At 42.8% G+C, this 14,629-nt stretch overlaps 3 protein-coding genes across 6 annotated transcripts in view; 2 read left to right on the top strand and 1 right to left on the bottom strand.

The window, feature by feature from the left end:
- Positions 1 to 774: 774 nt before the first annotated feature.
- Positions 775 to 1,630, top strand: lrrc10 (leucine rich repeat containing 10). The gene has a single exon (XM_061677645.1). It carries the CDS (start codon positions 824 to 826, stop codon positions 1,628 to 1,630), a length of 807 nt encoding a protein of 268 aa, XP_061533629.1. The 5' UTR covers positions 775 to 823.
- A 1,362-nt stretch (positions 1,631 to 2,992) lies between these two features.
- On the bottom strand, positions 2,993 to 5,564 carry LOC133402655 (seipin-like). The gene has a single exon (XM_061676638.1). It carries the CDS (start codon positions 5,352 to 5,354, stop codon positions 4,131 to 4,133), a length of 1,224 nt encoding a protein of 407 aa, XP_061532622.1. The 5' UTR covers positions 5,355 to 5,564; the 3' UTR covers positions 2,993 to 4,130.
- Positions 5,565 to 5,616: 52 nt separating this feature from the next.
- The window catches only part of fnbp4 (formin binding protein 4), a 10,917-nt gene continuing 1,904 nt past the window's right edge, over positions 5,617 to 14,629 (top strand). The window contains exons 1-15 of one of the 4 annotated variants that reach the window (XM_061677358.1): positions 5,617 to 5,815; positions 6,231 to 6,308; positions 6,577 to 6,704; positions 7,472 to 7,637; positions 8,535 to 8,682; positions 8,764 to 8,854; positions 8,930 to 9,274; positions 9,345 to 9,534; positions 9,611 to 9,726; positions 9,846 to 9,950; positions 10,405 to 10,538; positions 11,497 to 11,660; positions 11,803 to 12,101; positions 12,406 to 12,520; positions 12,608 to 12,786. In XM_061677358.1, coding sequence (XP_061533342.1) covers positions 5,692 to 5,815; positions 6,231 to 6,308; positions 6,577 to 6,704; positions 7,472 to 7,637; positions 8,535 to 8,682; positions 8,764 to 8,854; positions 8,930 to 9,274; positions 9,345 to 9,534; positions 9,611 to 9,726; positions 9,846 to 9,950; positions 10,405 to 10,538; positions 11,497 to 11,660; positions 11,803 to 12,101; positions 12,406 to 12,520; positions 12,608 to 12,786 — 2,382 coding nt within the window. In that variant the 5' untranslated portion in view covers positions 5,617 to 5,691. Of the gene's footprint in view, positions 5,816 to 6,227; positions 6,309 to 6,576; positions 6,705 to 7,471; positions 7,638 to 8,534; positions 8,683 to 8,763; positions 8,855 to 8,929; positions 9,275 to 9,344; positions 9,535 to 9,607; positions 9,727 to 9,845; positions 9,951 to 10,404; positions 10,539 to 11,496; positions 11,661 to 11,802; positions 12,102 to 12,405; positions 12,521 to 12,607; positions 12,787 to 14,629 lie in introns of all 4 variants that reach the window. The other 3 variants (XM_061677357.1, XM_061677356.1, XM_061677355.1) reach the window with 3 other exon arrangements.

The following is a 14,629-nucleotide window of genomic DNA, read 5'->3' as shown; positions in this document are numbered from 1 at the left end:
TCCTCAACTTGTATACTATACTTAAAACGTCACGATTGTCTGTTTGTTATCATCTTTATGTGCTCCTGCATGCAGATTCATTCATTATTTGATGTCGGAGGAAGCTATTCAAACAGTCAATTCTTTGTCCACCTGTTTTCTCAGTCCAGATGATGAACTGTGTCCAGCCCTATTAAAGCAGGATATCTAAGGCTTTGGCAGTAAACACTTGCCATGCATATCCATGACACGCTGTGCCCCTCCCTGTCTTTCCCTCTGTCCCAACTCTGTCATCTCAGGGAAGACGAGGGGGAAGTCATTTGGCACAAATTGGGAGGAGAAAGCTGTTAGCGGTTGCATTGAAAGTCTGGGCAAAGCTCAGAGAGACTGAGTTACGCACTGGGGAACATCCGCTCGGGGAATCCAATGCCTTTTCAGCTCATTATCCTGGATAAACACATTGCTAACTGTCTGCGATAAAGATAGTCATGGATCAGATACCTGTATGCTGGAAAGTAGGTCATTTGATTTATTTCTTGTTTCTTATATTTATAAATTTGTATTATTTCAGTAGTGAATGTTCATTGCTGTTGTATATTACTCATCTGTGTATATTTTAATCTGATGAAATGGTGTAATTAGCACCCTTACTATCTGATTGTCGCTTAATAGACCAATATATAACATAGATCATTTCTAATCTACCAACTGCTGTTTTCCACATACAGTATTTTCATGTACTCTGGCACTGGATTGGAGGAGTTCAAGATGAATGCCATGACAAATATGTAAAGATGGCAACTGCTTACCTCGATTTCCTGTGAATGACCAGCAAGGGGGCAAGATGGGGAATGCCATGCGAGGTGTTCTTGCCTTCATTCCGTCAGAACGCTGTCAACGCTTCTTAGTGGGGGATCTGAAGGAGATGCCACTTGATCGGACTCTGGACCTGAGTAGCCGTCAGTTGCGGCAGTTACCTGTTGCTGCTTGTGTGTTTGACGAGCTGGTGAAGCTCTATCTGAGCGACAACAACCTCAGCAGCTTGCCTAATGAACTGCGCCAACTGAGAAAGCTTCAGCTCCTGGCCCTTGACTTTAACTGCTTCGAAGAGCTACCCGCAGTTGTCTGCAGACTACCTCATCTTAGCATCCTTTACTTGGGTAACAACCGACTCTACCACCTCCCCAACGAACTCCAGGAGCTCAAGGAACTTAACACCCTCTGGCTGGAGACAAATTGCTTTACAGTCTTCCCAAACGTGGTTTGTGAGCTTCCCAATCTCAAGACCCTGCACCTCGGCTATAACCAAATACGCTGCTTACCGTACGAACTTAACAGCCTGGAAGAACTGAGAAGTATCTGGCTGGCTGGCAACGAGCTGACGGAGTTCCCGCCAGTGTTGTTGGAAATGCACTTCCTTGCTGTCATTGATGTGGATCGAAACAAAATCCACAGCTTCCCCACTCTCTCTCATTTGCAGGGCCTAAAACTTGTAATATATGACCACAATCCATGTGTTAATGCCCCAATGGTAGCTGAAGGAGTGAGAAGGGTCGGGCGCTGGGCGGACTGTTCTGACGATGAGCAGGAAGATGAGGTTTCGAAAGCCAAGGTCATAGAGATCGAGCCAGAGATGGCGCTCAACATGTAAGGTCGAGGAACAAAGTGACATTCAGCTGTGGCGAGGCCTGGAAGCCCAGGACGCCACTCAAGTGGATCACTTGACGCACAGGGGTGTGCGGTGCCTTCATACCATTGGTATTTCAGCCATATATGGGAAAGCAAAATGTTACGGGTTGATCGTAAAGGGAAAAGAGTTCATAAGTCAAAATATGATTGTAACTCATTACGGGCTAAGGAACCATATTTAGTAACTGGTAAGTCAAAATGAACAGAGGCAAAGTTATCATTTAATGAAAGAAAAGTGTATTAGACTCCTATGTGCTTATTTTGTATTATATATAATTATTCTTTGTATTAATTTTTGAAGGAAATGTTTACTTAATTAATTGGGGTAAAATTAAAAATTTATTCATTACATTTTACATAATTATATTGTATTTGCATATACTGTATATTTTGTATAATTCGATCGATTTATTTTATTGTAATATACCTGTAGTATATAGGTAATGTTAAGTTCTGTGATATTTTTTTTTTTTTTTTTTGGGGGGGGGGGAGGAGGAGTGGTAAGTGCTTTGGGAATTGTTTTATATACATTTTGGGGGTACAACCAATTTAAGTCAAATAACGGATTTGATTCATATTCAGTGTCCAAATACTTTGATTGAGGGACACAGTGTGTATCACTGAAATGAAGTGGAACCTTTCACTGGAAACAATGTGCAGTATTTTTACCTGATTAACTGAAGCGGCATGTACGGCAATACCGGACACAATTATACTGGTTGAGAACTTCAGCCATTTTACAGGTTATGCAGCCTGCAGGTGTCAGCAGGCACATTATAAATATGTTCATACCATGAATACATAGTGAACTATTGTGTGTTGGTTTGGCATTAGGGCAAAAGGAGATATAAATCTTAAGTTATATTTCCAGGCCAGTAATAAATGTGTAGCTCCACTCAAGCTAAATGCGGTGAGGTTACGATACAAGCGATGGATGGGGTACGCAGTCAATTAGTGCACTCCATATCCAGAATAAATGCATAATTCATCTGATAGATTGGGGATGTGGCTTTTAATGAAGCCCGCTAATGGGCATAATTGTCACTGCATTACTGATACCATCAAAGGTTCTCTGAACACACTGTCATTTAAAATGTGTATTTAGCATTTTTAAGCACCACAATCGTAACTCATTGGTAGTTTGTCATTTTGCAATACTTTATGCTTTTTATTCCATGTTCACTATACTTTAATTAGACAACATAATCTATCGTAAATAGCATTATCATATAATAATAATAAGCAGTGAGGAATTTGGTGGTTAAAATCCATATAGCAAATCCAATGGAAATCAGAGACAGTAGTGCATCATTATTGTCTTTACGTTTTTATTCAGTGACAACAAACGCCTTTTCATCCAGTTTATTAGACACACACATTGACCAGAACAAAACAAATAAAGCCTGTCATTATCTTTGGTATCATAACTTACTTAAACCCAAGCAGGTGACCCTACGTCCATCCATTCTCTTCACTGCTTATCCTATTTAGGGTCACAGGGCACTGGAGCCTATCCGGGCTTACTTCAGGCGAAAGACAGACTACACCCTGAATTGGTCGCCGGTCGGTCGCAGGGCACACACAGAGACAGACAACCATTCAGACTCACGTTCACACCGTCACCGAGTGGGAACTGAACTTACGCTGCTCAGGCAAATGTACCACTCAACCATCAGTGACTGCGGGGTGACCCTATTCAATAACTTTAATACCAACCATGAGCTGAGAAACACTTCAATTCAAAACATGTCAATGTTATATCAAGAGCCACAATGAAACATATATAACTTAAAACATCCATCTAAAACATGCTTATTTTCTGTGAAACAATACATACAGTTTTCAACCATTATCTTGCGTGTATGCAGTGTAAATCTGACAAGTACTGATGGGAAGAAACCCAGTTTTGTAATAGACTGGATTATTTGACTAAATGTGCAGAGGTTAAATGAGCTATTGCACTCAGACAAAACTTCCCTTAGTGCAATATGAGAACGACGACGCATATAAACAGATACATGAAGACCCACAGAAACAATTAAAAATAAAGGTAGTATTTTTCAATGGTAACTGCTTGTGAAGAGCTTTGTGGAAAAAGCAACGTCTTAGAGACATTCCACATTTTAACCTGACTTTTTAATTATTTTTTTTTTTTTTTTTTTTTTTAGGTGTGTGTGCTATCTTTAAAAAACAAAACAAGCTGTGTAACATTTTAATAGTTGTAGACAAATTGCAGATTATAGGAGTGCATTACAGTGACCAATTGACACTTGACAGAAATATTGTCTCTTATCAAGATGGAATAAAACTATGCATAATATATTCTCACTGTGCTACATATTCTTGACCTCTAATAGTGTGCGTTCGTTTGTATTAAGATCTGCTACTTTATCCAATGGAATGATATTTGAGTACCGTTTATACACTCTTAAATATTCTTAATTTCAAGATGCCCCATTAGTCTAAAGGCTTTTTGATTGCCCATATCTCTGTCGGAGCGTTGTCTCACGCTGGTCTATTTCCTCGGGCAATACGGAGTCAGGAGACACATCCTTTTTGGACTTGGGAACATCAGCTTCAGTGGCATTTACTTCCACAAAGGAGGTTTTTGATGACTGCGTCACCACCGTGTCATCAGCCTGGTCATCAGATGCATCATTCATAGATCCAATCACTTTTGGGTAATCAAGCTCCTTCTGGGAATTTTCTTTCTCCATGCGTTTCTTCACCTCCTCCCTCCTCTGCTGCATGCGTGTGCTGTCCCCCATCATGACTTTGATGCGTACTTGATCCGGCGGCCAAAGCCCACCCCATATGAATTGCAGGTAGCTGAAAAGCACAATCACACCAAGGAAGGCGAAGTTGGTGCCCACACCGATCACCGCAGAAGTCAGGGGGAAGTTGTACAGGACATAACGAACGCCTGTGAAATACGCATGGATGCGAAGCTGGGATGAGTAGATCTGCACACGTTTGGATTGGATCTCAATGACTGTGCCAACGGTGGGTTGATAAGTGTTGGTCTTGTAGGCAGAGAACAGCTCGACTTCTACGAGCTGCTTCTGTTCAGTCATCCCAGTCAGCAGGAGAGGAGAGAAGAAGAAAGTGCTGAGGGTCTGCAAAAGGGTGGAGCGGTAATGAAGCATCGTTGAACGTCTGACTGATGACAACATCTTCCCACCTTTGGTGTAACACGACATCTTGACCAGAAACATGCCCAGTTGTTCATTCACAGGAGATTCTGGCAGCTCCAACTCCAAAGATATTCGATAAGGTTGGCCGTAAGCCATCACCTGGTCCCTGTCGTTCTTCAAGAGGGAGATGTTGGCCGTTGGGAATGAGCAAAGTTCTGATTCTGACGCATCACAATCAGAGCTGTAGTAGAAGTGCACAGGGGCGGAGAAGCTCACGGTGGGCATGTAGGAATAATAGAAACTACCGTAAAGGAAAATGGACACCCAGAGCAGCAGACCCAGAACACAGAAAAGTACAGCAGCTTGGAATAAAGTCCTCCGGGCCTTCAGGAGAGTCACGGCTGCCACATCGTGCAGCCAGTGCAGAACCGGTCCCATCGAACCCCCCATCGTGCTTGATCCAGTTTGCCTTGTCCCGAATCTGGCAGAATCTCTTCCTGTCTGCGGCTCTGCTGGCCGCTGCCCCGATGGTGCTTCTTTATAGTCAAACATTAATGGGCGGCTCCACTGCGACCGTGAAATGGATCATTTTCACTTCGACATGTCAAGGCAGTCGTTGCAAACGTGAGGACATCTATTTGCAATCTGTCATGCCACAAAAAAAGCAAGCGGTAATGGGATTCTAATGATTAAGGCGCCACATTTCCCCCGCCGAGCTCGATAAACTGCTTAGCTTAACAGTTGCCGTGTAGCTTTGACGAGTGACCAACGACCCGGAAGTGTTCGGAATACCACTTCCTTCCTTTGTACTAGCATAGGTGCTACTAGCTGGACGACTTGGCGAGGCGGAGGCTTGCTCGCAGTCTCACAGGTCAAACAACAAGCCGCGATGAAGAAAAAGACTCGCTCCACAGGAGGAGCGGTCGGTCGGAGAACAATTCTACAACTCTCTCCTTCCGGTATCCGTGGCGCGAATGCCGGCGAGAGGGAAGAAGGACTCCCAGGATCCGATGGTATTTTCGAACGTGCTAGTATATGTCGGCAGCCTGCTAAATGCTACGTGTTCCGAGTGTCAGCTGTATAACGTTAGAAATGTATATTGAGCATATGTTGTGCTATATACTCGATTTGGGGATTTAAGGTAGACACAACAGCAATAGGCGTTATATGGCTGGAAACTATAACAGCAAAGCGTTGATTTGACGCAAATTCTGGTATATTATAAATACATAAATACTTGTATTATAAATATTTGTACCCCCCACTAAAAGGGTAACAACGAGCTAATATGCGTTGAAGTGCTCGTTTGAGCTAATACAGCTAGCTGTTAGCTTTAACGTGCTCCAAACTCGGTTACCGTGTCGTGGTTTTGAAGATTGTCGTTAACTTTTTTTCTTTTTTTTTAAATGGACGTTTTTCTTGCAGCAGAAGAGCAAGAAGGAGAAGGACACCCATTCGTGAGCGAGAGACTTAACAACGTGAAGCCTCCCGCAATGAAAGCCACCGGTACGGTATTTATGTTAATCATATAGACGATCACCACCAACCTTTTTGAAAATGAAAATAAGTGAAAATAAATTTCTATAAGTGTTTACATTCACAATCACAATGTCTCATCACTTGTGAGCTATTTTTAGAACAGACCCGTGGGCTACTCACGTTGTCCTTTGGGGCAACCTGGTGCTGGTGGGGAATTGTGTTCCCTGATATAGACTCTCACTAAGCAAGAAACAATGGTAATTTGACTGAACACGTTGTCTGTGTCCACATGTAGAGGGACTGTCCTTGCTTGGAGCCTATGAAGATACTGATGAAGAGGATGCTGCAGAGTCTCGATCAACTACAACTTCTCAGCACAATCACTCTGCTGATATTGACAGTACATTAGCCAATTTCATGGCTGTAAGTATAACTCTATTTGTAGGTGACCTGGGCTAGAGTAAAATCTCAGATTTTTCACACACGTGCACGCACACACACACATTCTCTCTCACGCACACTAAAAATAAAACCTTTATTATGGATTTACTCCTTGAGATGAAGCATCTATTTTTAGAGGGGAGCCAACACAAAAAACAAATAAACACAATGTATTAAACAACTCAAAATATCCATACAAATAGATCTCTGCTAGTCTCCCTGCTGCCCCCTACAAATCTACACAATATACACAAGTCCCTCTAAAAGTATTGGAACGGCAAGGTATTCCTTTGTGTTTGTTGTATACTGACTACATTTGGTTTTCAGATCAAAAGATGAATATGAGACAAAAGTTCAGAATTGCAGCTTTTATTTCATGGTATTATTTACATCTAGATGTCTAAAATAACTTAGGACAGAGCACCTTTTGTTTGAAGCCACCCACTTTTAAAGTGAGCAAACATATTGAAACGTGACTGATGAATGTTACTAGTTGCTCAGGCGTTGCCTTTCACTTCTCCACAAAATTACTGGATTTTATTTGAAGTGACTAAATGAAGACGCAAAAACAAAATGACATTGATTTCTTGTTTGAATGAATAAGATCAGTTGTTTATTTGCTATGGACGACATAAGACCATTCGACAAACGAGATGACATTTTTAAAATTGTTTCAGTTGTAGCCATAGTAATAGTGGTCTGTAAAAAAACAAAACAAAAAAAAACACACTATAATATTGCCTCCACAGGAAATTGATGCTATCACCACTCAGCCAAGTTCGGATGATGCAGCAGGTCAACCTTCCGTCCCAGCTGGTAATTCCCCCACCCCAGAGGCGAATGCCCAGCAGCCAGATGCCAGTGAGGGACAACGTGCACAGTTTGAGTTCAATACTCAATACTCGTTAGCTGGAGGTAATTATGTGTGCGATGTAGGACAGATTTGATTAAGTGGAGATAAGCTTGGAACTTGGAACTCGTAAATCCGGCTCACAGTTCTGAGTTTGGGGGTTAGCATCCAGGCTCCAGCCTTCCTGTGTGGCGTTTGCATGTTCTCCCCTTGCTTGCGTGCGTCAGGTTTTTATCAAGGACAGAAACCCCCCCCGGTAACATACGGCGACCCATACATATTATTGACCATATATCAAAAACAAATTGTAGTGCAGTCCTTTAACTCTAAGATGGCACTACCTGTATCAAACAATGGGTTGTTTTGGCTTCTCCCAAGACTTTATTCGGTGGATAAAAACATATTCATCTCAGACTGCAATGGTCACAATAAACGACAGCTTGTCAAACTCAATATAACTTCAAAGTGGCTGTTGCCAGGGTTGCCCACTCAGCCCAAGTCTATTAAATTTCTTTATTGAACCTTTACCTCACATGATTAGAGAGAAGTATCTTGAAGGTCTAACCATAAGAGGCGTAGAATAAAAAATTGTTTACATGCTGATGACATATTACTAACATTGCAAAATCCAGGTTCAGCAGTGCATCAACTGATGGATACTTGTAAAATGTATGGATCCCTCTCAGAGTACTCACTAAAGTACTAGGTGAATAGGTGAATTCTCAAATGCCGAACCGCCAATATGCAGGGGTCCACTGTCTATATACAATGTAATTGTCTACTATATTTTAAAGATTAGACCAACTCTATATTTTTGTTTACGTTAATGTATGGCTTTTTACAATGTATCTTTTATTATAATGAGAAAGTTAATTAAATTCTGGACTAAAAAGAGTGGAACGTAATGTTGAAGAAATGAATGATAAAAGTTCGCATCATCTAAAATATCTGTTTTCTTCCAGTGGATGTGGAAATGGGGGACTGGCAGGAGGTTTGGGATGATAACTCTGGCTGCTATTATTACTGGAACATTCAGACCAATGAGGTCTCCTGGGAGCTACCTCACTCTCTAGCTGATCAAGTGCAAAGACTGGCTCACCACGCCAATAGGTGAGTGACTCCATCTGAAATTTATGTCTGAGGTCTTCAGTCATGAATACAGATACTGAAGTGACATCTTTACCTATGTAGTTTTAGTGTCAATGGCAATGGTACATCAAGTGCCTGTGATCACACTGGTGAAAGCAAACCTGCTGCAGCGCCAACATCAACTAAAGTCAAGGCAAGTTTAAATCCACACAATTCCATGGACTAAATTCCTAATGTTTTCATGACATCATTGTGTTTTATTTCATAGGAGGTAATGGAGAGTGTGGTGGGCCTCACAAGCAAAGAGGAGGAGCGCTGTGGAGTGGCTGCATCTCTTCTGGGTCCGTTAATCCCTACAGAAGTGAAAAATGCAGAAGAGAAATGGCGAAAAAGACTTCTTAAAGGTTTGAATGAGAATGAGACCAGTTTAGACTCTGATGGAGAGGGTGTTGGCCCCGTGGAATCTCCCTCTACACCTTTGCATGACTCGGACCCAATCCAATCTGTGGAGAAAGATTCTGACGCAAAGAAGGTGTTAGAGGAGAACTCAGACACCGAAGGGGGACCAGAAGAAGACACAATGGAGCTGGAGCTGGCTCTGGAGAGGAAGAAGGTTGGTAATGATTTTGTCTGTTATGTGCTACCTTTATGGTCACAGTTTAAACTGGACCTCTGATTTTTAGGCTGAGCTCCAGGCTCTAGAGGATGGTGATGGAAGTGTGGGAGGCTCCAGTCCTTATTCTGAGACAAGCCAAGAAGCGCCTGGACTTCGTGGCACCCTCAGGAAAAAACGATGGAAAACTGTCTTCCCCAGTGCGCCCAGTCCTGATTCCAACAGTCAGAGTTCAGAGCCTCAGGAGAACATGCAGACAGGTGAGTTATTAATGCCCTGTCCTAGAGGATGCAATTTGTGTGTGAAATTCCAACATCTAAATGTAATTTCCAGTAGCATGTACGAAGGTCCAGGAGAGTGTTGTAGCAGAAGAAGAAGATGGGGAGATGGATAACTCTGAGCAGAAACCAGAAACTCCACCAAAAGAAGAAGTGGAGACACCTGAGCTCAGGGTAAGATTATACTACAATAGTGTAATCTAACAAGTTGAAGATAAGCGGTTAAAAAAATGGATGGATGGATGGATGGATGACTGTGCCAAGCCACAATTTTAAATGTTGAATGGCTATAGTTTCAGATTGGAGAACTGGCTAACACCTTAACTAGCAAGATGGAGTTCCTGGGCATACACAAGAAGGCCGTCTCGAACTTTCAATTACTTCTGCTGCAAACTGAGGTAAGACATCCTTTTCAATGTAAGCCTATCGCCTGCATCCTCCTCTCTAACACTAACTACCCTCATGTCTTCTCTCATTACATCTATCAACCTTCTCTTTGGTCTTCTAGCTCTCTTGCCTGGCAGCTCAATCCTCATCATCCTTCTACCAATATACTCACTCTCTCTCCTCTGGATCTCTCCAAGCCATTGAAGTTTGCTCTCTCTAACTTTGTCTCTAAAATTCTATATCCGGCCAAAATTCTTCCAACTTCCATTAGGAGCTATGTCACTGCTTGAAATATTAATCGCATAATTTTCTTTGTCCTTTTGCACCTATCCATTTGGTGTACTTTAATATTTAAAACTATCATTATAATCAATCACTTGTCATCCCTGAACTAATTGCTTGGCGTTGCTATGAATTTTGCTCATCAGCTTCCTCTTAATCTCCTTCTTTTCTCCCTTTTTCCAGACACGGATAGCTGACTGGAGGGAGGGCGCTCTGAACGGGGTCTATCTTCGCCGCAGGCTACAGGAAGCCGCCGAACACATAAAACATTATGAACTTAACGCCACCCCTAAAGGCTGGTCCTGCCACTGGGACAGGTACGCACTGCTTACCTTTCACATCTCTACACCCCTTCGCCCCCACCAAAAAAAGGTGCAGTGTGACTACGCGCTCCTCAATCCTGTGGTTGCAGACTTTTTATCATGACATCATGACAAGCTTAACCAGTACGTGCGGATCACTGCACAAACCAGAACCAGACTCTGCAGGTTTCTGTGACGCAGTGCTAGCATTGTGCCTTTCTTGTACTGATAAGGGAGCATCCACTCAGGGCCAGCCTGCTGCTGCTATAATTATTCCTGCTACTGAGAGGAATCCATGTCTTGGTGAGAGACTCCAAAGCTCTCTGTTGTGAGGGCCTTTGTAAGACTGAATGAATTTCAGTCAGTGGAGGATTTGGGTGGGGAGATGGTAGGGTTGGTTGCCTGGGAGAGCTTTGCACTTTACAGGACTACAGCCCCCAGAATGCAATGCAGACAGAGTGATGCCTTGGAAGCCACAAGTGTCACGCATCCAGTAAAAGGTGAAGATGGAGCAATGACGGGAATCCAGCAGGTCAGACCAACTCTATTTCATGTCTTCCTGTTTATTATTTTTCATGACTGAGACAAATCATTGTGTCATTGTAAATGATGTTTGTTAGTGATTTCTTGTTGATGGTGGTGCCTCCTTCCTGGCATCTTCCTGTCTTGGGGGGAATGGTTGTCTTAAACATATTTATGACGACCATGATGTGGGATGCTCAAAACCACTTTTGGGACCCTGAGATGATTTGTTTTGCTTTGACTGGTTTTAAGAGCAAGGTGGGTTACCTATCCACGTCCTTAGTCAATCTCCAATTGGTCTACCCTTTAGGATGGTGAAAAGCCACCATCCATACCAAGCCCCACCACGTCTACTCCCTTGCCCTCTGTCCCAGGTCAACATGCCGGTCAGATAGTTGCAAGGACACTCTTTGAGACCGTTGCCTTCTATCTCTGTTGTTCCACTCTTTAGAGAGCACAGGCGGTATTTTTATGTCAACGACCTGACGAATGCATCACAGTGGGAGTTCCCGACAGAGGAGGCGAAGGGGGGTGACCAGAAAGGAAACCAGGCTAGCCCGACCTCCAGTCAAGGCGATGCCAAAACATCATCTGCATCTAACGGCGGGACTTCAGGTCAGTTCTAGGAGGTGCCTGCAAGGTGTTTGCTTGTTTGAGGGTTTAAATAAAATATAATCGAATAATAACATGGAAATGTTTCTTTAGATTTCCTCTGTGAATGTTGCAACGCTCATTTAAATGTTTTTAAACAATACAGGACCGACAGTTTGTGCCCCTGCTGCTCCATCAGCACCCCCTCAGTCCAGTGATTCATCAGTGTGGTCCTCCTCGCAACCCCCACTTCCTGACAGCCCACCGCCACCTCCTGACCTTCCACCACTTCCACCTCTCCCCCCTGGCTCACCCCCTCCACCTCCTCCGCCCCCTGACAGTGATAGTGAGATCATGGAGGTCGAGATGGAGATGGATGATGACGACAATGATATGGAGCCTCCAGCCCCTGGAACTGAAGATGATGGCAGTGGGTGGTCCCCTTCAGGAATTGCTGGAATTCAGGTGTGTGTTTTGGTAAATGGATTGCACTTATATAGCGCTTTACAAAGCCTCACATTCACCCACTCTCGCACACATTCATACACAATTGGGCAGCTGCAAATTGGGGTTCAGTGTCTTGCCCAAGAGCACTTCCAACAGCAGACAGCCAGAACCGGGATTTGAACCGGCGACCCTTTTGGTCACCGGACGACCCACTCTAACGACTGAGCCACAGCCACCCCATTTGGATATGTATCCTGGTGGTAGTTATCCTGTTTAGCATTAGATTTAGAAGATTTACACTTGTTTCCTGTTTTTGCTGCAGGTCTTGGACTCCTCAGGTCCACTGGGTAAGGGTCAGAAACGCAAAGCTGGTCAGTTGAATAAAGCCATCATTGGAAGTAGTCCTATCCTGTACACACAGCATGTTGCCACTGCAGGTAAACTTTCAGCATCTTATTGTCACATTAGAAATTGCACCAGCAACATAACATTGGTTTGCCTGTGTGTCCCGCCTATCATTACAGCACCAGTCTATTGGGGTGTGCCGGATGTAAGTGCACCTCTAGTCCCCTGTGAACCTTCTCTTCCACCTGTTCAGGCTCTGCCCCCACAACCAGCGCTGCCCCCTCCCCAGCCCCCCTGTGACCCCCCAGGACCTAAAGTGGCACCTCAAGAAAAGCTCAAGAAAACTAAGAAGGACAAGGTTTGTAAAAAATTCAGATTCCTGTGGCATTACTTTTATTACATCAAAAGTATTGCTTACATCACATGTTCTCTTGAGAATTTAATATGAGCGATATTACATTTGTATCTGACTAACCACAAAGTATGACTTGTGCTGCAGCAACAAACTTCACAAATAAGCTGTGGGAAGCTACACTGAAAATACCATATTACCACAAAAATAGATTTTCTTTTTTCTTAACCTTATGAATGTCTTATTTTAAAAGCATTGATAACAATATTTAGTCTGGAACAATCTCAGTCTACTTATGACATTGCATTACATTTTGTACAAAATCCATGTCTTTGGTGTCAAACTCTACGCCCGGGACCCACCACATCATTTTATGTGGCCCGCGAAAGCCAGTTATGTGCACCAACTTCCATGATTCTTGGTAAAATCTGTACCTAAATTTCTAATTGTGATATAAATAATGTTAAAATATAGTTTAAAATAAAAGGTTTTTTTTGTTTTGTTACCAATACCCTCTTTTTTTACAGGAACTGAATCATCCTTCTGATTTCAACATTGGTTATCCATCAATTTGTTGTGTTTATACTCTAATATGAGGCTATTAACCATTTATGTGGTTTCACAGTCATAATTAGCCTCTGAGGGAAACCATAACTACAACACGGCCCGCGACAAAAATGTTTGACACACCGGTGTAATGTGCTGGAAGCAATTACATTACTTGCACAATACAATACATAAAACAGCTGTTTCGTAGCCAGCTAGGTGAACCTGCAAATGGTGAGTACACCAGTTTTACTGTACTCACTGTAACTGTTACTGTAACACGTCTCCATTTGTCTCACTAAATATACTTCCAAAGGTAAAGGTGCTATTGTCACCAAAATTTCACCAGATGTTGGGAACAACCCAAGTAATCCATACATACAAAGAAAGTAGAACAAATAAGCTCAGAAATTAAGTTGTGTGTAAAAATGTGAAAAGACACAGGGAAAAAGTATTGAACACATGAAGAAAGGGGGGTGCAAAAAGACATGGAAAGGCAAGACAACACCTAAACTATCAATAATCAAACGGCAATCCATCCCTTTGTCAGTGCAAATGAATATCTGGTTCAGTCCTAATTGATGGCCTACAAAAAGGTCTCATTGTCAAGGTGGGAGTCAAGACACATCTCATGATGGGTAAGAGCGGAGAGCTGTCTTAAGACCATCACAAACATAACGATGGCATTAGTTACAGGTGCATATCTAAGCTTCTGAACTTTCCAGTGAGCATGGTTGGGGCCATAATACATAAGTGGAAAGCCAATCCTACCACCATACATTTGCCTCGATCAGGTGGCAGTTATCAGATAATTTCAATAATCAGAAGAATTGTCCAAGAGCCAAGGACCACCTGTAGAGAGCTTTAAAAAGTATTTCAGACGCTCCTGTCGTTTTTGACAATGTTTTTCACTGGTCCATCAGTGTGTCCGTCTGCAACAAATCTACGTGTGGTAAACATGGACAGTGGCCAAATAGTTCCGGGCAGCACAAATTGGTTCCAGACGGCGCAAATATGCTTTTATCATAAGGTTTTTATTGCCTCGAGGCAGAAATTTTTCATCGGCGAATCTTTGTGGTCAACTTAGCCGAGTTAGCAGATTCTGGATTTCTGCCTGCACTTTCTGACAAACTAAATCATTGGAGAGGGCAATTTGTCCAGCTCAATGAAGTGATCTACTAATGTGCTGCGAAAAGCCAACAATCATCTGCCATCCTCCAACTCTCAGTAAAATAACGGCATTGCCGTATTAATCACACAGCTTGGCAACCTTTTTGCTTCCGGGACAGACTCCCAAGAATTG

This window comes from Phycodurus eques, chromosome 5, assembly GCF_024500275.1.
Source record: "Phycodurus eques isolate BA_2022a chromosome 5, UOR_Pequ_1.1, whole genome shotgun sequence".
Lineage (NCBI taxonomy): Eukaryota > Metazoa > Chordata > Actinopteri > Syngnathiformes > Syngnathidae > Phycodurus > Phycodurus eques.
This window is presented reverse-complemented; position numbering and strand designations above follow the sequence as displayed.

Excerpts from the sequence above, each read along its gene's own strand:
- lrrc10 (XM_061677645.1), top strand. The coding sequence starts at position 824 with ATGGGGAATGCCATGCGAGGTGTTCTTGCCTTCATTCCGTCAGAACGC.
- LOC133402655 (XM_061676638.1), bottom strand. The coding sequence starts at position 5,354 with ATGTTTGACTATAAAGAAGCACCATCGGGGCAGCGGCCAGCAGAGCCG.